Here is a 24452-nt window from a genome sequence, read left to right on the forward strand (position 1 = left end):
AGTAAACATGAATAATAATATGGATTTTGGTGCTGATAGCATGCAGTATGTACTATCTTTCTAAAGTGTTACCAAAGAACATTTATGATAATTTATCTCATAACATTCTGAGTGAGAAGGACAGTGATACAATACTAAAATTAGATCCCTAAACCAACACTCAGCCAAATGTTACATTAACAATGCATGTATCTTAAAAATGTTTATAATCTCTCTGTGTAATATTGTGGCACCTGTCTCTTGGTGAGGCTTGATATTATAAGTGAGTCAAGTGTTTTCTGAACTTTTAAATATATAAGTAATAATAATAAGTTTTATTTATATTGTCCTGCCTCTCCCGACGGATCGAAGCGGGATTACAGTCAAATTATGCAATCAACAATAATTCTAAAACAATTGTTTAAAATCACAATATAAACCATATGCAATCTAAAAAAATACAATATAAAATCTCATTGACAACCTGAGGTAGACTCCTGGCTTTCACTGGCCTCTACACTAACCATGCCACAAGATACTACAAGATTCTTTATTAAACTGTAAGTAGACCTTACATGAGTTTTAAATTGTAAGGACAATATTGAAGCGATGGTGCAGGGGCAGAGCGTAGTGGTTTGAACATTGGACTGTAACTCTGGAGACCAGGGTTTGAATCCTAACTTAGCCATGTAACGTGGCCATGTAAGTCCACCTTGGGAAAGTCACGCTCTCTCAGCCTCATAGGATGACAGTGGCAAACCTCCTCTGAAGAAACTTAAAATAAACCCTGTGACAGTGTTGGAAATGGCTTGAAGGTATGCAACAAGAACAACAACAATGGAGAGGCAGAATAAACTTGAGGATTTAGTGTCACTCAAAGAAAAATGCTTTTGATAAATTGCTTTGGACAACTTTTTATTGATACGTATAAATTTCCCCTTGTCCCTGTAATATACCTAGGATTATGCTTAGAAATCAACTACTAACGGTTGCAGTAGTCTATGACTAGATCTAGTCAGGAGTTAGGACCAATTCTATTTTCCACTCTTGAAGGACAGTAGCAATATAAAGCACCCTCAAATCATGTGGCCCTCCAGATGTTGTTGGACTGCAGATTCAATGGTACATCACCATTGCTCATGCTGACTAGAGTTAATAAGAGCTGCAGTGCCACAGTATGTGGAGGACCATGTGATTCCTACCCTGAGCTATATATATCTACAAACCCCAGATCTCTGCATGCTCAGAGTTTTCAGATATACATAACATGTAAAAATCCTCCCTCTTCCAAGGATGACAAATAAATAAATAAGTCAGGAATATTAAGGCATTCATGCCATACTAGGAAGGCTTTTACGTATATGCTTCTCACAATGGAGGAGACTTGACTTGGACACAGGAACTGATCAATCATCTAGTCTCCCTCCCATTGATCTGTGGCTTTACTGTGCAGAACTCTCCAGTACTTTAATAAAATACTCTGCAACCATCTTATGGATTCTTTTTGAGAAGAATTTACTGGTCACTCTTGGACAGGATGTGCAGCTAAAAGGAAAACTGGTCAAACTTGGTATGCCAGTTGGTGTTTTTAAAATAAAGTGGAAATAGAAAGGTGATTAAAGGTTAAAAAGATTGCTAATGGATGCCTGTGTAGAATTAGACTAACAGTAATACTATTTATGGCAACTGCCCAGACAGTCTTACTGTAAGATAATGGACATTCTGTATTTTCAGTGGAGGATCTTTATTGTTCAGAAAGAGTAGTTTTATGACTTGCTATGATCTTTTCCAAGGGCAGAACAAAAACACTAACATTTTATTCCCATAACTATTAAAGAAAATGGGCAAAAGTCATGATTATAAGCAGAAAAAAGAATCTGTAAGGTTGCAACATGTATCTACTTACTGGGAGTAGGCTCTATATAATTCATTAGACATGTGGGGAGGAGGGGATTGCGTTTGCTTAGATATGTATAGGATTGCACTTCTACAGTTTGAGGAACATGAGCATCAACATCAGAAGAGGGGGCTCCATCTCACAAGAACTATTACTAATGTCAATGCACAGGTACCCTCTTCTCTACACATGTCACTTGCGTGTGTAAACAATTTTGCATGTGCTAAACCCAATTCTCTCTTTTGTCACTAGAGTCACCATTGGATGTTCTCATCTGCATTCCATTTTTAGCATTATCATCAAAGACTGAGGATATGTTTGATTTTGTTGGCCAAGCAGGCTTGTCTCACACCCCTTAGATGGTGTTTCAATGTTGGTAAGACAGTAATTTAGGTCCAAATCACACTTAAGAAATACTCCAGTTTGCGACCACTTTAACTGCCCTGGCTCACTGCTAGGGAATTCTACAAACTGTAGTTTTGTAAGACATTTAGCCTTCTCTGTCAGAAAGCTCTGGTGCCACAATAAACTAGAATTCCCAGGATTGTCTAGCACTGAGACAAAGTGGTCTCAAACTGGATTATTCTGCAATGTGTTTTGGACCTCAGTGAAGAAGTTTTTCCTCAGCAAGGTCTCCATACGTCTGCAGAAATACTTCCCTACCTTTGCCTTAGAGATGCAACTCATCTTATAGAGGCAGGTCCTGCGTACTCTATTATCTTGTTTAGGAGATTATCACACATCTATTTTCACCCAATCTGGGCATAGTCTGGGCATCTATGATACTTTCCCGTCCTTCAAAAAGTATGCCAGGAATCTGAATCAGGTACGCGATGTGGCTGAGTTGGGCAAAAAGGCATGCAATAAGATCCGTTTTTACCCATTCAATCTCATGCCCAGCCAAAGCTTGGATCAGGCAAAAATAGACGTGCGATAATCTCCCATGTTAGACTACTTATTTAATGGGTTTGAATTACTATTCCCTTTTCTTGCTAATTTATGCCACCAGTTCTGCTTTATGGTACTTTGTTCTGCTTCTTCTATTTTCTGGGTTTGATCTAACATTGATTACTCTTAGCCATCTTGGAGTCCATTTTGCAGCTGACAGGTGGAATATGAATGTTTCAATATATAAGGCAGTGCTTGTTGTTCTAAATTACAATTATTACTATCTCCTTGGTGCTGTGCATATGAATTTGTGTGGATACATTCCATGGAATCACTGTGGTATTATTTCTATTGTTATGTTTTGATCTGTGCTTTCTAGCATGATAGTATGTAAAGTGTGCTCCCCACAGTAGTGTGTGCTGGAGGAGTTGCCACAGCAGTACTCTGGAAGTAGCTGTAAATTTTGCTGTGTTACTTGTTGCATTTGTGGCTATTTTGTTTTTCTTTCATCTTTTCTTCTGTGTACCCATATATTCACAAATACATCACACTGACATTAACCTTGGTAGAATACACACTGCTATACTGTACTGTAGCATCAATCGCTCTTCCCTGTTCAGTTAATACTAATCTTTCTCTGTAATGTGCACAATCAATGTGCAACTCACATCAATGATTTGTAATTAGCTGTAACAGGTAAACTACACCTTTTAGATTCTAAAATGTTTTCATTTTCCTTTAAAATATAATATTTACTCCATCTTCTGGCTTAGATACAATGGCTGTTGTTGTTGCTTTACTGTACTTAAGTTTTTGTATTAGTTTTAATGTTGAATGACTAATGCTCTTCAGTAAACTTTAACAAAGATTTTAAATAATTTTTTAAAAATGCACTTCTGGCACTTAAAACAAACAAAGTTCAGAATCCAGATATTTATTAATCTTTATGCATATCTAACACATTTATGAAGCTCTTCCCCTTCCTTGTTATAGGAAATATCTTCAGGATTTTATTTCTAGCTCTGCATGCCCATGGAAGCCTTTGCTTTGTTTACAACATTTCACATAGTTGCTTTGGAAGTCTAATGAACTCAATGTCACTTCTTATTAGACATTTATAGAATTGTACTGTTAAAGAACAGCCAACTATATTGCATTTCAAACATGATGAGACTTCCAAAAGTAGCTTATGATATGGCATGAAAGTCTGGTTAAAATAAATAAACATCAAAAATCTCACAAAGCTTGCCCAATCGCTTATGTAAAGTAACTGTTTTATTACTGTCTTTTAATCCAAACACAGTGTTGTGGAAGTTGAAGCTCCTGGATTCTAAATATTGTGTCACCATATCACATTGTTCTAAAATTACAGGCATTACAACACTTGGAGGCACAGAACTGGTTGCCATTGCTGCATGATCATATGATATATAATATAAAATATGATTAAATTTATTAAATAATTAAATAAAATTATTTTGTACAATTTATTTTTTCATTTAAAAATGTCATGAAATGGGGAGAGGGAATAACTGAAAAAAATGTATAAAAACTCTTGTAACCTTGGCCAGTATGGAGAAAACTTACCAAACTCCCTTTTTTCTGGAGTGTAAGAATGAAAGAAGATTTACATCCTTAATAAAATGAAACTGAAGTTTCATTAAAAAATGAAATTGTAATCTCCAGCTGTTGGCAATTGAGGTCAGCAGATGCCAAAGCTAGCACACAAATGCAAAGTTCAAAAAACAGTAGTAACTAGATTTTCTAATCACCCCATTGCTGTGCAGAAATGAAATTATCATATTTGCTATTGAAATGGAAGATGGGGAGATACTGAAGTAAAATGTCTTTTTAATGATGCCCAGGTGTCACACTGTTCAGTCACTTTTTCATATGGTTCATTTGCAATGAAAATAATTCCTGAAACCCTCCATTGCAAATATCCTTAAAATGTTTGTTTGACAAGTATTGATATGGAAACATTAGTAGGGAAAAAGATAAATCATTCTCAGGAAGATATAGTAACAGTGAATTGATCTCAAGCATTCATAAATAATAAATTGGCCTTGTCAGACAATAAAAGTTATGTTAAGATCTGTGGGATTGTGTTGGTATTTCTTCTGCTTGCAGGTTTAAACAGTGTGGCACAAATTGCTCTAATCTTTGAATTAAGTATGTCATAATATTTTAGCCTTTGCACTTTTTATGCTTAAGGTTCATCTAAGTTCTAAATACCTGCAGTTTGTTATGCTCTAAAGAAAGAATAACCATCTAGTTAATTTGTGAATATAAAAATCAGTATGTAGAATAGAATTGGATGCTGGACTAGATCTCTGTGAGACTAGGGTTCAAATCATTGCTCAGCTATCAAAATCCACAGTGTGGTTTTGGGCAAGTCACACTGAATCAGGTGTTAGAGCAAACCAAGGGGAAACCTCCTTTGTATAAATCTGGGCAAAAAAACTAGGATAAGATTGCTATAAGCCAAAGTTGATTCGAAGGCACATGCTTATGAATTTGTGTGGATATGTTCTAAGACATCATTGTAGTATTATTCCTATATTACTATCATTGTGATAGAGCTTTGCCATCTAGCATGAGTAATAAAAAAGTGTGCTCCCCATAGTGGTATGTGGGGAGCACAGTTTACAACAAAAACAGCTTACAGTGTTTTCATTCTTTTTATTCTATATCAGTTGATTTACCCACCCCCATATTTTGGTTCTATCAATAATACAGTACAAATAAGTTCTGGGAACTGTGATCACAGCAGAAGATCCAGATTCAACAGTGTGGGTGGAGGATAGTGACAAGGACATGATGGCATTATTGCCTAGACAGATGATTGAAAAGATGAAGTAAAAATGTCATGTAGTAGAAAGACTACCACTCCCAAAGTCAAAGTGGAATTGCAAACTATGCAATCCAGTGCAGACAACAATGCAAAGTAGTCTGTTGTAGATCAGTTTAACAGTCAATCCGGCTGTGGACATAACGTTTATAATAATAATAAATAATAAAAATTTTATTTATATACCGCCCTTCCTCAGATCAGGGCGGTTTACATCATTTTAAAAACATCATACAACATTAAAAACATACAATGAAAACAAAAAAAAAGCCCCGAGTTAGCGGATCCTCTTGCTAGTGCGGCGGAAGGAGGTCCGTAGGACAGCTTAATCGGGGAATGCGTTGCCAAAAAGGAAGGTCTTCAAATCCTTTTTGAATTGGGCCAGGGAGGTGGCCGAGCGGAGCTCTATGGGCAGCGTGTTCCAAAGGGACACTGAAATAACACTTCTGAGGGGAGTTTATATCAGGTGTAAAATAATTTTTTTTTTTTTTTAAAATTTTTATTAATAAAGTTTAAAACAATTACAAATATACAACAAAATACACAATACGATACACTTTATCACGTGTCACTTACATTCCATCACATACATCTATCATCCCTAAATACCGATCCTACATAGTTATATTATATAAATCCTCCATCTAATAACAAGTAGAATAACCTTATGTCTCATCTTCTTAACTTCTTCTTGGCTTCCTATCCTTTACTTACCTATGCCTAACCATATTAACTATCTACCTCTATCCTACTTTCTTTCAATACTTTCTATCTTCAGTACATTCTTTCTATCCCATTCTCTTCCTCTCTTGCTCACCTTTCTCATTCATTCTAAATTGACTTCCTGCTTACCATTCTTGTTACGGCTTCATTTAATCTTACTTTCTTAAAGTCTCAATGAACACTAGGGTCTATCTCTTTTGTTCTAGTTTATATCTAAATATGTATGCTTACTTAAATTTCCTTTTAAGAATTCTATAACTTCATTCCATTCTTCTGCAAATTTACTTTTTGTTTCGTTCCTTAATGCCTGTGTTAACTTATCCATTTCCATTGCATCATACAATTTCAACAACCAATCCTCCTTTGATGGTATATCATTAGATTTCCACTTTTGTGCAAAACACACTCGAGCAAGGGATATCATATAAAATACAATTTTTTCGTATCTAGTATTAATTTCCTCTCCGAATATTCCCAGAAGATAAAATTCCGGTTTTAATTGGATCGTAATATTCAGAATTTCACTAATAGTATCCTTTATCATAGTCCAATATTTTTTCGCCCATTTACAGGTCCACCAACAGTGGTAAAAAGTACCTGTTTCATTTTTACATTTCCAGCACTTGTTTTCTTTTGTTTTATATATCTTTGCAATCCTATCTGGTGAAAGGTACCACTGATAAAACATCTTATAAAAATTTTCCCTCAAATTTTGGGAAGCCGTGAATTTATATCCATTTTTCCAGACCTTTTCCCATTGTGATAATAATATGGGGTGTCCAATATTTTTTGCCCATTTGATCATTTGATATTTTATCACTTCTTCCTCTGTATCATATTCTAAGAGCACTTTATAAGTTTTACCAATTATTTTATTTTTTTCAAAAGCCAAAATTTTCCCTAATTGTGTTTCTTTTCCTTTTTCCTCAAATCCATAAGTTTTTAGATCCGTCCTAAATCTTTCATAGATTTGCCTATATACTAACCATGATCCCTTCCATCCTTCTTCTATTAATTTATCCTTTGTTTTAATTATCCAAATCCCATTTTTATTTTCTAACAAATCACTATAATTAAACCATCTGTTATCGCTAATCATTTCCTTTCTCTGAAAAGCTTCGTGAGGTGAGACCCATCCACTTATTTTCGGTAATATTCTGTCCCTATATCGATCCCATATTCTCATTAGGGACTTCCTAATACAGTGGTTCGTAAAATTCTTACTTTGTTGAGTTTTCCCATACACCAAATAGGCGTGCCATCCAAAATTTAAACCATCTCCTTCCAATTCTAGTAATTTTTCATCTTTTAGAGTTACCCATTCTTTGATCCATGTTAACACACATGCTTCGAAATATATTTTGAGATTGGGAAGATTTAAGCCACCCCTGTCTCTAGCATCTTGTAATGTTTTTAACTTAATTCTCGGTTTTCTCCCTCTCCATATGAATTGACTAATGTCCTTTTGCCAGTCTTTAAATGGTTTATCCGAATTAATAATTGGGATCGTTTGAAATAAATATAACATTTTGGGCAGGACATTCATTTTAATAACTGATATTCTTCCCAATATCGATAAATTTAGTTTATTCCAATTTATTAGATCTTCTCTTATTTGGGACCATAGCTTCTTGTAATTATTCTCGAATAGCTCTGTAGATTTTTTAGTAATTTGAATTCCTAAATATTTGGTCTTTTTTTCAACCTTTATTCCAAATTTCTCCTCTAATTCTCTCTCTTCATCATTTTTTATATTTTTTGTCAGAATAATTGATTTATCTTTGTTAATTTTACACCCCGTAATTTTACCAAATGAGTCTAATATTTCCAAAAGAACTTCTAGACTTTCCCTGGGGTTTTCCATTATTATTATCACATCGTCTGCAAAAGCTCTAATTTTATACTCGTATCTCTTTATTTTTGCTCCTTTCAGTTTAACGTTCGATCTAACTTCTTTTATCAGCAATTCTATAACTAATAAAAATAATAATGGGGAAAGGGGACAGCCCTGTCGCGTTCCTCTCTGAATACCTATAGTTTTTGTTCTTTCCCCATTAATTCTTAGTTGGGCTTTTTGATTATCATAAATTTTACCCACCCAATTAATGAAATTTCCTTTCACATTAATTCTCTCCAATACTTTCAAGACCAAATCCCAATTTACTGAGTCGAAGGCTTTTTCAAAATCTAAAAAGAATAGACCCAATTTTTTCTCATTATGTTTGTCATAATATTCCAATGTATTTATTACCATTCTTAGATTCTCCCTTATATATCGATTTGGTAAAAACCCTCTTTGTTCTTCATCTATTATTTTGCCTAAATATACTTTTAGTCTTTTTGATAGTATTGAAGCAAATATTTTGTAATCATTATTTAAGAGAGAAATTGGTCTATAATTTGCCGGATTTAACTGATCTTTCCCTTCCTTATGAATCAGGGTGATTTCTGCTTGTTTCCATGTTTCCGGTATCTTTCCAATCAAAGCCTCGTTCATTACTCTTTGCAAAGGTTCCAAGATTTCGCCAATAAATGTTTTATAAAATAGTGCGGTAAATCCATCATTTCCTGGTGCCTTACCACTTTTACATTTCTTAATTGCTTCTTGGATTTCCTCTTTTGTAATTAGTTTATTTAGATTCTCTTGTTCATCTTCCTTAAGTGTTTGGATCTTACTATTAGCCAGAAACTCTTGTATTCCCTTCTCTTCTTCTTTTTGCCTTGTATATAATTCCTTATAATATTCAAGGAACACTTCTTCTATCTCTTTTTGTTGTGTTAGTATCTGATCTCCCTTCTTTATCCTATTGATGGTATTTTTTCCTTTTTCTTTCCTTAACTTATGCGACAACCATTTACCTGTCTTATTAGCATGCTCAAAATTATTTTGTTTTGCAACTTTTAAGTTTCTTTCCAATTCATTAATTGCTTCTATTTCTAATTGTTTTTTCAAGACTTTTATATCATTGAGTATTTTTTTATTATCTGTTTTATTTTTCAATTCTTCCTCCTTCTCCTTTAGTATGTTGTTTAGCTCTGTTATTTTTTGTTTTTTCCGTCTCTGATATATTATATTTTGCTGAGTAAAAAAACCTCTTATTGTAGCTTTAGCTGCATCCCATACTACTGCTGTGTCAACCTCATTATCTAAATTTTCCCTAAAAAATAAAGTTATCATTTCTTTCGCTTTTTGGACCACCTTTTCATCTTTTAACAGTTCTTCATTTAATTTCCAGAGGTATTTCCTAAGTGGTTCCTTCAGATTCAATACAATCGGATTGTGGTCAGATATCTCTCTATTTAATGTTGATACCTCTTCTATTTCTTTAGTCAGTGAATTAGAAACTAAGAAAAAATCTATCCTTGAAAGGGATTGGTGCCTTTCTGAGTAAAAGGTAAAATTTTTCTCATCGTTGTGTAGATGTCTCCACGTCTCAATTAGGGAGAAGTTTGAAACTAACTTAAAAAAATTCTTAGGTAATTTGCCTTGGCTCATATCAATTTTCTTTTCAGAGGCTCGGTCTAATTTAGGTTCAATCACCCCATTGAAGTCTCCTAATAGGATTATGTGTTCGTAGTCAAATTCTGATATTTTTTTGTTTAGTTTGGCGTAGAAGGTATTTTTACTTTCTTGAGGTCCATAAACACCTACTATTAGTATTTTTCTTCCTCCCCAGCAAATTTCTACTCCAACAAATTGTCCATTTCTGTCAGTAAATATCTCCCTTGATTCTAGATGGTTTCTGACATATATTATTACCCCTCTTTTACTTTTATCAATCGAACTTATATATTCTTTCCCTAGTTTATTGTTTTTAATCAGTCTAATATCTTTTGTTTTTATGTGGGATTCCTGTATACAAATAATATCAGAATTAGTTTTCCCTAGATATTGGAATACTCTCTTTCTTTTCTGGGGCGAGTTTAGGCCTTTTACATTCCACGATAAAATTCTCATATTTTCTCTATTTCGTCCTTAGGTGTAAATATGTATATACGTATTAAAGGAAGCAAGACGGCTTTTTCCAAAAAAGATTTAAACTTTATTTAAATAATATAGTTTGTTTAATCCAACAGTAAGAAGTCAATTAGTTGCTAGACTAAAATTTTAGTTAATTGCCGGGAAATTTAAAAAAAATAATTTCTCAATCAGTAAAAAATATATGAATTTTTCTAACTTCGGGACTTATTACACTGTTAAATGTCTTTCTTAGTTCTTCACTGTTTCTTCTGTTATCTCCTCTTCTTCGTCATTATTCCCATCATCACCATCTCCTCCTGGTTTGTCTCCCCCCTCATCTTTCTCTCCCTCATCCTCTGTTTCCCTTTTCAGACCGATCAGAAACAGTCTTGCTTTCTCAGTCGAATTTAATCTCACTTTCCTCTGTTTCCAAGTCACTATGACTCCTTCCAGATCATCCCATTTATAAAGAATTTTCCGGGCTTTCAGTTGCTCGATTAAGAAGTTGTATTCTTTCCTTCTTTTCAAGATTTTCCCAGGGATGTCCCTTAAGACTGTAATCTCTTTGTTTTCTATCATCAGCTTTGTAGTAAAACTCTGTCTTAGAATTATTTCTTTTGTTTGCTTTCTTACAAAGTAGATCACAACATCTCTCGGGAGTTTTTTGATTTTCGCAATTCGGGAGTTCAATCTGTAGACTCGATCTATTTCCCACGGGAAGAGTGTCTCCGATTCCCCAATGAATTTTGCCAATATTGGCGTGAGTAGGGTATATAAATTCTCATTTACATTTTCAGGCAAGCCCCTCAATTTTAGGCAGTTTTCTCTTTGTTTCAATTGTAGCCTCAATATTGATTCCTGTTCCTCTTGTTGATCTTTATATATTGTTTCCACCTTCATTTCCATTTTCTTCATATCGGTTTCTAATTTTTCCACCTTCCCATTGATTTTCTTCAGATCCACATCAATTTTATCTAGTCTTGAGGTCACTTCTCCTATTTCATTTCTCAGTTCTCTCTTAAATTCTGCTTTTAATTCGTCTCTGGATCTTTCTATTGCTAAGTTTGTTTCCTGATGCATTTTCCTTATTTCTTCCATCATTGTTTCGTTAATTTCTGATGTTCTGGGAGGTGTTTCCAGTGAAGATCTCCGAAGAGTGTTGGCTGGTTTCGCTCCAGTTTTTCTAGTACCCACTACCATCTTGGGTATAGTTCAGGCAAAGTGGATTGGGACCAAAACAAGCAACAAAACAAACACAGAGACAATAATAAGTTCTTGGAACTTTGCAGAGAGTTGTTTTCTTAAACTATAAATTAATGGTTATCCAGATTCAAATTCTATATTGAATGGACTTCAATCCCCAAATTCTCCTTTCGAATTCCTAAATCTTCAAAAATTTCAAACAATTTCAGGGGAATCAGAAAACTAATAATAAAAATCCAATAATTTCAAAAAATTCAAATTTTACCAATTCCTGGATTTCAGTCTTCGATTCTTAATTGCTTATCAAGTTTAAGTTTTACTTTTCTTTCTAATTATAGTTTTGCGAATTTAATTTCAAATCTTTTAAAATTTCAAATTTAAATTTAAATTTCGCAAATTGGTTAAGATTCTAATTTTAAGTCAGATAGTATTCCTAATTTAAATTTTAGTTCCAATTATCTAATTTTCAGTTTATAATATACTTATTTGTCCTTGATCTATTACCCCTCTTTCAAGATAGTTTTCCAATAAAATTATCTGAGTTTACTATAAGAATTTGTATTCAGTTCACCTCCCCTTATTTTATTGCTCACATATAGACAAATTTACTTCTTTTCTTCTATGATCTAGGTGCTCCACCCCCAGACTATCAGACAATGGGAAATAATCTCCAAGGTTTAACTTAAACCCAATCAAGAGCAAGGAACTACTTTCAATTTCAGATTTCAGTAAACTCCAGTTGACCCTTCAACTGGAGAATAAATTCTTATAAATAATATGTAGGGTCTTCCTTTACAATCCAATGAGCTACTTACTTATTACTTTCACCAGATAGTCAAGCTTAGTTTCCTTTTTGGATTCCTTTCTTTTTTGAAAAAGAATCCTCAAGTACCTAAAGAGAAAAGGTGGGATACTATGATAACAAATTAAATGCATATACTACACAATTTAGGACAGTGAGGCCCGACTTTGTTAACTACTCCCCTTCTTCAAAACTTTCTATTATATCAAAGAAAGAGATCACAATTTAAATCTTGAATTCCCCTTTTTCCACCTTAATAAAGCATTAAATTTAATAGAGAAATACAATTAGGGTTTCATATATATCTATATCTATCTATATCATCTATCTTTGCTTTTAGCAAGGGTAGAATCATACATGCACTGTAGTATTTTGGATCAGTTTGTCCTTTATAATATCAAAGTCTATGTAGTCAAATTGGATTGCTTTTTCTTCACCTTTGAATTCTGCTGGTAGTTCATTCAGAAAGGCTGCTTCTATAAAGTTCAAAATAAATAAAGAGAGCGAGGGAAAGGAAGAAAAACAAATTGTTTCAGTCCTTAGTGGAAATATAAGACAATGTTGCTGTCCTTAATATTGTTACTATATTTCCTTCTGGCAGCTAATGCTCTCTCAGGTCTTTCTGCTTCCTCTCTGCTTTATCTCTCCACCTTGGTAGTAATTTTGTCCAGCTGCTTTCTCTTCCTTGATTGAAGCCACCTGCATGAAACCTTGGATATAGAGAAGCAACAAGGAGAGAAGGGGAGGAGCTAGAGATATGGAGAGTAGTAGAACAAAGAAAGGAGGGAGAAGAAAGTAAGAAAGAGAACAAGAAACCAATAAAAAGAAAAAAGAGAAGAGGGAGAAAGAAAGGAGAGAGAGGGAAAGAAAGAAAGAAAAGAAAAGAAGAAGAAAGAGGAAAAGAAAAAACAAACAAACAAACAAACAAACAAACAGTCTTTGTTCAAATTTCAGACTGCCTTGGGCTCCATTATTGTCGTTTTCCACACTCCCTTTCAGCAATAGTTATCTCTCCCACTTGTCTGATGTAGGGTCTCAGTTCTCCACTTTTTTTTTACAGAAGGCAAATGTAGGACGCTTAATTTAATAGTCAGTATCCATGTCTTTGAAGTACACAAAATATACAGCACAACACCGTTTCTCTCCCTTATGGCTCGAGCCTCAGTCAGCAGCTCAAAATCTCACTTAGTTCACTTCGCCTTCTCCCCTTCAAATAGGAGGTTGGAATTAAATATAATCAGCCGGCTTTCTAATTGTTTGATCCTTTTCAATCTCTAGCCTGTAGATAGATCCCTCCCTTTCAGTAGAAAGTATCACCTGGGCAAGCTCTATCTTCTTCTTGTCTTCTTGTCTTCTTTCCAGAGAAAAAAAGTTAAAAGTGGTGGCGGCACTTCTGCCAACAAGCCGCGGCTTGTGGCTCCTCGCTGCGGGCGTGGACGCTCGGGCTTCCCTTCTCGCTTCGCCGCCTCTCGCAGTCCGCGGGCCGCGCCGGCATCTAGCGGCTCGCGTTCCGCGTCTCCGCGCCTCCGATCTTGCTCTCCCTTCTCTCCTCAGGGCAAGAGTTCCGAAGCGTGGGGTCACCAGTCGAGCCCCTCTGCTTCCCCTTTATCGGGGGGACCCGCTTGACCGGCTGGCAAGTCACTCCAGCCAGCCCCGACCCCGCAGCCTACAATCACCCTCTGGAGCCTTCCTAGAGAGGTGATTCTTGCGCCGCCATAACCACCGTATGGAGTCCGTTCAGGTGTAAAATAAATTTTAAAAACTAAATAAACCAGTAAAAAATAAAAAATTTAACCAGGAAGACATGTCCACTTCTTTTGTCTGTTAAATTTGGGATGGGTTGCAGGCCTTCTAAAATATTAAGGTTAAATTGAATTATCTTCAATAGAATTTGGAGCAGATTGCACTTACTTATATTCTCACTTTGGGGGCTGGTATTATTCAAAAATGTTCCATTGTTATTTTCTTTACTGCCATAATAAAATGTGATGTTTTTTGATATACCACAAGAGCCTGTTATTGATGTGAAAATGATATTTGCATTTGGATAATAGCTCTGTAATTTCTGGTGGCTGATTGTGTATTGACAAATATTGCAGTCTTCTTAAGGCCAAAAGGAACTATCTTTAAAATTAATGTTGTATTTAACACAGAGAGCCAGTGTGGTGTAGTGGTTTAAGTGTTGGGCTAGAATTCTAGAAGAACAGCATTCAGATCCCTGTTCATCCATACAAATTCATGAAGTGACTTTCAACTCACACTCTGTCAACCTAAGAGGCAATGGCAAACCTCCTTAGCATAGATCTTGCAAAAATAAAAGCATACAGTCCCCCCAAATTAAAACAATCACCCCTAGGATAGAGTCTACATAAGTCTGAGTTGACTTGAAAATACAGAATAAGAAAACAATTCAACACTTCTGTGTTTGTATCTTTGTCATTTGCAATTTATCCCTACTCTATAGTTTTTGTGGGTTTTTTGGGCTATGTGGCCATGTTCTAAAAGAGTTTCTTCCTGACGTTTCACCAGCATCTGTGGCTGGCATCTTCAGCATATATATATATATATATATATATATATAACGTCAGGAAGAAACTCTTCCAGAACATGGCCACATAGCCCGAAAAACCCACAAAAAACTATGGATGCCAGCCATGAAAGCCTTAGACTTCATATCCCTACTCTCTTTTGTTTTTCCATTGTTTTTCCATTTTTTTCCTTTCTTGAACTAGCAGAATGCCACTATGTGTGGCTAAAATTTAAGATAACAATTTCAAATGTAATGGTGCTTAGAGAGAGTTTACTCAGTCAGTGTAAATAATAGCAAATGATGGAGGGGTGGTGTGGAATGGTGCATCTCAGGCATATCTGCCATTTTGATATTCTTTTTGTATACTTTCATGATGCAATTAAAGTGGAAATAAATGTATTTAATGCCTTTTTTAATGTGATATAACTAAAATGCATGGACTTTGAAACTGGTAGTGTGTGTGCCTAACAGATGCCCTTTGACTTTGAGATTAATTATAAAAATGGTGGAAGGAGATGGTAGTAAATGCAGAATGGTAATACTGTCAGTTTCGAAATCTACTAGTAGCCATCTTGTCTAGTTAGTTTTCATATGAAATTATGCATATACCTATCTCTTAATAATAATATCAGCATTTCCAATAAAAGAAAATATTAGATCATACAGAAATCATGAAAGAAAAGTAAATGATTAAAGCATTTATTCTAGTTTTGTCTTCAAGCAAACAGCATATTATTTTTGTTCTTTTAACAGTTTTTGTTAACTGAATTTGTTTATCTCCTTTTCTTTCAGACTGTGTAAAATGTGTCACAGATAAAGAGTGGTGTAAATTCCAACTTTTGGCTTTTTAAAGGGGGAACATTGCACTTTTCATGGGATTGCTTTTCAGAAACAGTTAGCTGGTGGTTTCAGGAAACAGAGTATTAGAATAGACAGATCTTATTTAGGATGTTTAAGTATTGGCAACATGAACTAGAAATACTTTAAGTGGATTATTCTTTAAAATATTCATAGTACATTAATAACTGTGTGAATGCACTGTGAGCACAGATTGCACATGAACATATTTGTTCATTTATTGAAGAAATAGGTGGAGTGTTTTATGGAGAAAGATGATACTACAGATTATTACACAAGTTCTTTTAAAATGTGTATATGTGTGTGTGTGTGTGGGGGGGTGACACTGTGTTCAGTACAGTTAGAAAAACCTGGTACTTTCAAATAAATCAAAGGAAAAGTAATTTTCTTTATATATTATAACTGCGAGGCATATACTTATGACCATATTCTTAAGACACATAATTTTGTACAAAATACATAAAGATGATTACATAATTTTGTTGTGTTTATATAGCAAACATAAAAATGCCTAGCTTATTATGTCCAGGGATCCATCTAGTCCATTGTCTTGTTTCCCATAATGGACATAGTATCGACTCCTTCTACTGGTTCCTTTGTAGCTCTCCTGTAGAAGGGCACTCTCCCACAGAAGAGTGCCACTGGAAAAAGAACAGAATCCAACAGAATTGGGAGGGATGTACCCTTTTCAGCATCCCCATGTGCCCCAAGAGAGGTGTTTGAGTTCTTGGAAACTCCCTGGAGCCGATGTTAGGGCAACTATAGAAGTTGGGAAAAGGAAGGAAGGAGAAAGAAGCCTGCCATGTTGACTCTTTAGTGCCAGTGTAACAGTGAATTTAAGCATGGCAACAGTACATTTAGACCAAATTATAACCCCAGGGGCACAGTGGTTAAATGCCAGCACTGCAGCCACAAGGTTGTGAGTTTGATCCCAGGGGCTCTAAATTTGACTGAGCCTTCCATCCTTTTGTAGATCAGGAAAATGAGTACAGTGGACCCTTGCCTTATGCAGGGGATCTGTTCCAGACCTCCCTCCCGTGTAAGGCAAAAAACTCATATGTTCAAGCTGCACTGAATATAATGGAGCTTGGGCGTGGTGGCACAGCAGCGTGTGTGCACCACAGGCACGCACGCCATTCATTGCATTGCCATGTGGCTTCAGTGTAAGCTGAAAGCCACATATAGTGCTCCTGCATATGGCGTGGGCACACTGTATTCAGATTGTTGGGGGCAGTTGGCTCCAAGATTGTAAACTGCTTAGGGAGTGCTAAGTTCACTGATAAGTGGTATAGAAATGTACATGCTATTGCTATTAGTTTGTTGAAGGCCACTGAATCTGGTTTATATTATACTGTGTGTACATGTTGTTTCTTCATAAACATTACCTCTCTATGCAGCGAAAACACCACCAAGTAGATGTGGATGGCTCTGAATATTGGTTGCTGGCTGCTTTTCTGTTGCAGTAAATGAAATGTAAATATATTTTGGCAGTGTATTCATATTGTGAGCCAAGAGACCACTGAAAACAATACTCGGAGAGTAGACTATCTTTATGGTTCACATTAAAGATGTTAGTTTAACCTTATGACAGGTTAGAAAGTTAAACAAATGCTTTTTAGAATTATTATGCTGCAGTCACTTTTCCATGTATTTTGGAACCATGTTTATATAGGGTAGGTGCCATTGTCTCTGTTCTCCTTTAATTTTAGTGGACCACTTTAGTATTCTAATGTATCAAAATGTCAGTGGTGCTAAACGTATAAAAGTTTGTTTTGGGTGGTGTGTCTGTGGTCCGAAACACACTGTAGAAATAATCCAGTTTGTGATTGCTTTAACTCAACTGACTCAATGCTAGGGAATTTTTGAAACTGTGGTTTTGTGAGACATTTAGCCTTCTCTGTCAGCGAACTCTGGTGCCACAATAAACTACAATTCCCAGGATTAGCACTAAGCCATGTCCATTACAGCAGTTTCAAACTGGATTATTTCTGCAGTGTGTTTTGGACCTGTGTGTTATGATCTTGAAATAACATGCTAAATAGTTCAAAATATTAGATTTTTTAAACTAGTTTTGTTAAACTCTAAATATATATTCAGTTTTTACAGTCTTTAGAAAATACTCAAGTCATGGGCCTGTGTATCATAATGGAGTTCACATGAAGAAAAACCTGTAGCTACTTGACACATTCCATACCATCTCAAGTCTGATTTCTAATTTTAAATAACAGTTTGATAGTCACTTTTACGTTAGTGCTTGCATATTAATCTTTAGCATAACTTGTTAGGTAAGGTCACACTCAGAGGCCTTCCACAATATTGTACACTCCAGCATTTTACATGAAAATTGCGATACATGTGGCCAAAGGTACATTTACAAAGGGTGCATCAAAGGGTACATGTACGCTGTAGAAATAATGCAGTTTGACACTACCTTAACTGCTATAGCTCCATCCTATAGAATCTTGGGATTTGTTGTTTTACAAGGGCTTTAGTGGATCTCACAAAATCCCAGGATTCTGTAGGATGGAGCCATGGCCGTTAAAGTGGTGTCAAACTGCATTATTTCTATAGTGCAGATGCACACCAAGTGTGATCAAAATGGTACAACATTATTAATGAGGAAAAGTGCACAAGTTATCAAATGCTGCAGCATTTTGCTTTTGTCCAAGCCTACTGGGCAAAAGTGCACGATTCTGCCTCCTCCCCTCTTGTCTCTCTGGCAGAGAACTAAGGAGGAATATGGGAGGGGAAAGTGTATCTGGGACATTTTTAAAGCAGCTGGAAAACTGGAATGGCACCACCTTGAACAGTTGTGGGGTATACAACCAAAGAAATGCTCTGTACAGGGAGCAAGGAGGAATCTGTTGTGATAAATATCTGAATAAGTATGTCTAGGTATCCTGTTCACTGAGTCCTTAATAAATAAATTAATATCTTGACCAGAGAGGTGTTTGGTATTAAAAAAAAGTTTTTTCTATTCATGTTTAAAACAAACAGGTAAGGCTCATTGAACCTTGCTAAATGTTATTGAAGAGAAAATGGAATAAGAATGTTGTTTTCCTACAACAGCTTTTAAAACACGCATAGTACTTTATGGCAAAATGTTTCATGACAGAACAACTGATTCCAAGTAGCTTTATGGCAGCCTTTTTCCACATTATGATTAACATACACATTGCTTTCAAGCAATGGATTCCGGATAGTTTGAGATCAGAAAGAGTTTCTGTTAAGCACCAGACAGCCTCACGTTGTTCAGTTTTTTAAAGAGAATATTATCCCCTGCACTCTAAAGGCACCCCCTTTAAATAAATACCTGTTTCAGTTGTTAAAATGTTACAATTTTTTAAAAATGGGTGGGGGATGTGTTAAACATAGCCCTCTATAAGGTCGCTGTCCGCTGCTTTTGCTTCTGTGGTGTGTCTATTGATGTGAGGCACCAGAACAAATTTTTGTTGCAGTTTATAATTGCAGAACATAGAATATATTTGAAAACCCTAAATACAATTAAATATATAATCAAGTAACCAAGTATACAAAAACTATGCAAACAATCCTGGAAAATGACCAGAATAGCAAAACATTAACATTCTCTCCCTTACAAAAACAACTAGAATCAATTGGTTCATGTTCTAATCTATGGAGCACCAGAAGACAAGATGACTCTTGTCTTCTACATGATATCCCTTCAGATAATTAAAGACATCGGGTCACCTCTTCAGCATCTCTTCTCGAAGTCAAACATATCCAGCTCTTTAAGTCATTCTTCATAAGGCTTGGTTTCCAGATCTTTGATTATCTTGGTTGCTCTCCTCTGAACACGTTTCAGCTTGTTGATATCCTTGAACTTCAGTGTCCAGTAATGGATACAAATATTCCAGGTGAGGTCTTACCAAAGCGGTGGGAAGTGGGACTACAACTTCCCTTGTTATGGACACTATGCTTTGATGGAACTGAAGCTCTTAATGTACTGTTAAAGTTACAGGCTGTGACTCATACTGTGTCTTGTGTTCTGTTGTATATGTTGAGCTGATGGTGAGAAGAGAATGTGTTTTGTACTACACAAAAGCAGCTTGTAGTACTTTATTTTATTTTTATTTTTTTACAAAATGTGATTAAAAGTAACTTTCTTTCTAAACATCTTCTTTCCAAGCTCCAGTTGTATAGCAAGAAAACTGACCAGTATAGGCCACAGATGTGTCAAGCAATGTCTATAAATAAGGCAAAAATGAAATGTCATATTGGTGTATGAATATCTGTCAATAACATTCAAGTCCACATAAATTATTTCTGTGCTTTGATTTAAACTTTAGACACCAAATCAGTTTTGCATCTAAGCTATTATATATTTGCTTGTAAGTTCCTATAGAGTAATGGGAAAAGATATGAAGGTAAAAAAAAAAGGAGACCTGGAAGACACTAGTACACTTCTGAAACTGTGGTCTTTGGAGCACTGGTTTTCAGTGAGCGACATTCAGCATTCAGTTAAATAGTTGCTATGATTTTGTTGAATTTTAAAAATGTATTAAATAAAGTTGGTGAAGCCACCAGAAATGTTCAAATGGTCTGCAAATGTGAGAAATTGAGAATCTATACCGTAGTACAAATTGTACTTTATTCTTGAGCTCACATGCTGGACTTTTGGAGTTTTACTTTATTTAATCCTGTAATTTGGGGATTATTCTAACTGTGACCTCTCTCAGAACATTGTTGTTAGAAATACAGAGTTGGTTGTTTTTTTTTTAAGTTATACATTTTAGAAAAGAATATGGGGTTATAAGCAATGTTGAACATGTGGTAGCAAAATTGTCTTCCCTCAGTTTCCCACTGTGCATCTGGCCTCTTAGGATCCCATTCTCATCATCCCAAGAGTCTCCTTTTGTTTTCATTAAATGTATGCAGGAGTCACTGTGAAAATGTGACACTATCACTAAGCTGTCAGGGTCCCTTTTGTCAGGTTTCCTCTGCCATGGATTTATGATTTTATGTTGATTGTTATTTTGTAAATTTCCTTTCCCGTGGATTTATTATTTTATGTTGAGCTTGTGGTTATCAGTTAGAAGTAGTTTCAATTTTACAGCTTGTATTGATGTTGTAAACAGGTGCAGAGCCTAATGGTGGAAAAAACACATACTGTTACCACAAGCCTCCAAGGTTGTTTAGCCAAGAAAGGAATGCAAGAGACTGAGGTGGTGTAGACATGAAGAGGGCTAAAGGACTGTTATGATTATGAATGTATGAGACAGTTCTGGCAAAAAAATGGATTTCTGTTCTGAGCTGCTGCAATAAGCTCTTTCTGGTTCTTCCACGAAGCCTAGTTATTGAGTTAGCTAGAAACAGAGCATCACATAAGCCCTAGAATTCTGCCACAGCATTTACCAGGAGTCCTGGTACATGGAATGCTGCTGTAAGCATAATCAGCACATCCTGGGTACCAGAACCTCTGGGAAATGGTATTTCCTAAGCTCATGATGCCCAACAAAACTTAGGAAACATTAATGGATGTACAGGAGACTTAATGAGCAGGTCTTCTATTTGCCAAGTAGTATGAAAGAAAGGTCCATGAGACTGGCATAAAATTTAGAATGGTTTTGGGCTTGGCTTGTAATTTTATTGATTTATTGATTTGATTTCTATTGTGCTCTTTTTCTTAAGGCTCAGGGTGGCTGGTAATCTTATACAAAAACACAGAATCAAAACTACTTAAAATCTTGTGAATGAATCCTGTACTGTGAATGAAATGTGATATTTCCCTAATGTATAGATATGCACCTCAATCAGATGGTATATATCTTCAGCCATGCAAGATAGACAGCATCCATCTTCAAATGTGCATAATACTATATACATTGGTGTACATTTAGTTTTTACCTCTGGTTTCTGGTCTAGCTGGATTGGGGTAATTAGTAGACGCAACTTTCTTTTGTGAAAGCTGCATGCATACTTTTCATGGTACTTTATGTGAATTGTCACTATGATTTCAAATGGAACTGGTGGGCTTTCGACAAGTAATATAGCTTACCATGTAGCACCACATTATGTTGTGCATAGTGATGAGACCTAACTTAACAAGTTAACTTGTTAAATTACTAACTCTCTCAATTTTCCTTGTAGTTTCTCAGAAAATCATTAAATTTGAACACTGAAAGTGAAAATATGCTTTAGTGATCTGAGTCATTGGAATTGGTTGGAATTCATTAGTTTGGTTCCTCAGTCCCTACTGTCTATAGATAAGATTAGAATTGAAGGGAATTACAAAGCTGAGTTGTTACAGGTAACTGTTAGGTAGTCTAGAAACAGAGAACTTTCTAGAGTTCAGGTCAGAAGAAGCAACAATTAAGGAATAGAAAAGCTTGGTGAGCCTAAGAGCTGTACTGATAACTGAGATAAGTCAAGGATGATTTGTCTTATCTCAGTTATCTCCCATTCCATTCAAGTAAAACTTGAATGGAATGGGAGTGGAGTCAATAAGGGCAGTCAGGGTCCTTTCAGAATGCTGACTTTCTGGACCTGAAGGAAAGGTGTTTCTCTATTCCTGCATGTGCCTATATGGAAGGAGAGCCTTTCTCAGGGTGTGTGTATGTGTCATTGTGACTCTCTTCAGTAGCTTCTCCTCTGCTGATTAAATTCTGAACTGGGTTTCTGTTGCAAGTTATGATTGTATACAACCTTGCATAATAATTTTTGAGATAAATTGCAATTAATCTCTTTATAACCTTACTTACACTTGTATAATTAAGTGAAAGGTTTTCCTCAAATCATTCACCATGTTTTTCTCTCAGCTGAAGCTATCCTTTTATGTTCATGCTCACATCTCAGTGCCTGTGATTCCATTTTTATCTCAGAGTGGAAATGATTGGCATATTTTATTAAAAAAATATCTTTCTTCCATATCCTAATGTGTGATGCCCATTCTTAAGGCATTAATTTTAATAGGGGTGATTTTAATATGAATTTCTATTGTGGCAAGACCATGAAAAATAAGTAAATGTTCCTATCAAGATTAAGACACTATATTGTGGAGTGATTTTGTATAAGTTTTCAGCTCAAACCAAATGAGGTTCTAAAGGAAAAAAAACAATTTAGTCTATAAAATTTGTTATACTAACATTCGTTACAACATATTCAGTTCTTTTTAGAAGTATGAGAATTATAATTTCATTTCCTAGCATTTTTATTGTCTCCATTTTAATCTCCTTAATCTCTTTCAGTCCCAGCAAAAATGCATTGTGATCTTTGCACTGGTTTGCTGCTTTGCAATTCTGGTTGCACTGATATTTTCGGCTGTGGATATTGTGGGAGAAGATGAGGATGGACTTTCAGAAAAGAACTGTCAAAATAACTGTCGGTAAGAGGTAACAAAGAAAACTTCTCTTTAGGGGTTGGTGACAATATCAATATGCCAGGAAAAAAATAGAAACTATACAAGGTTACAAATTTGACTACGTTTACTGAAAAAAAAATGCTTATTTTTTTGTATGGTTGGTCCTCCACATTTGCAGCTTTGACTTTGCAGATTTGATTATTTGTGGTTTTGATTAATAGGTTCTCTCTAGGAATCTCTTAAGTCCTCCAGTGCAATTTTGCTGGAAGTTGGCCATAGAGTTGTGCTGGAGAACCTAGAAGTTCCTGGAAAAAACACTTCTCTGTACATTTATAGGTCCTCCACCTTGAATCCTTGATCAACCTCTGGCAGATGTTGACAGAATTGCACTGAAGGGCCTGGAGATTCCTAGAGAGGTGTTCAGTTTGGTAAAAAGAATACTGTTTTTTTATTTGCAGTTTTTTCAGTGTGGAGGGACCACTGTATTGGATTCATACATCCAGTGCAATAATCAGAATTTCAGAATCTTACTTTCAAAATGTTTGCACCTGATAACACAAACTGTTTGAACCCAAGGTTCTTTTTGTGTTAACAGAAAGCTTTTTAAATTGCACAGCGCTTAACATCATTCATCAACATGATTCTTCCCATTGCCTATGCATAGCCAGATTGTGTATTCCTTTTACACATTCCTCTCTCTCATATTATATCAACCACATATTCACATGAGAGAAGTTCAGAGGTAATTTAGACTTCAATGTAAAAACTTCTTTAATGTCCAGTACTATAGCCAAGTACAGTGGCTTGACTGCTGACCCATATTAGCAGAATATGGCCTTCATAGGCCCCAAACAGACAGGCTGAAAGCACTGTGTCGGTGCCGAAATTAGGGTTCCAGAGCGTACAGGAACCCTAATACGTATGGACGGTGCTATCTTTATGTGGCGCTGTCCATACGTGGCACGCATGCATGACACAAGCACGGTGCCGCGTCCACAACTCTGGGTGCCATGCTTGCATTGTGGACACATCATAGTGTGCCAATGGTGCACTGATGACATCCTCTCCCCATGCCCAAAAGAACCTGCTGTCTTTATCCACAAGATTTCTTGTGGATAATGATTTGTTTATGTGTTTTTTTAAAAAAATCAAATGAAATAATTCCCTGGGTGGGAAATAAAACATGGTGTTTATCACACTATACTCTTATAGTGCTACTATTCCACTTTAACTGCTCTAGCTGCCTCCTGTTGCATTCTGGGATTGGCAGTTTTAAGGAGGGGTATTTAGAATTCTCAGGCAGGGAATCTGAGGCAGGAAACCCCCAGGATTAAACATGATACAATTAAAATTGGAGATTAAAATATCTATTAATAACACAATAAAAATATAACGAGAACAGAGTGGTGGGCTAATACATGATGTGAGGAGTGACCATT

The 24452-nt window shown here is 35.7% G+C and overlaps 1 protein-coding gene across 1 annotated transcript in view; it reads left to right on the forward strand.

Annotated features, from left to right (window-relative positions):
* PLD5 (phospholipase D family member 5) overlaps positions 1-24452 on the forward strand; it is a 138434-nt gene that overhangs the window by 59188 nt on the left and 54794 nt on the right. Inside the window, exon 2 of the mRNA XM_089528402.1 lies at positions 22901-23037. Coding sequence (XP_089384528.1) covers positions 22901-23037 — 137 coding nt within the window. The remainder of the gene's footprint in view (positions 1-22900; positions 23038-24452) is intronic.

Source organism: Sceloporus occidentalis, unplaced genomic scaffold (assembly GCF_023333645.1).
Source record: "Sceloporus occidentalis isolate IW3139 unplaced genomic scaffold, rSceOcc1.0.p SCAF_6, whole genome shotgun sequence".
Lineage (NCBI taxonomy): Eukaryota > Metazoa > Chordata > Lepidosauria > Squamata > Phrynosomatidae > Sceloporus > Sceloporus occidentalis.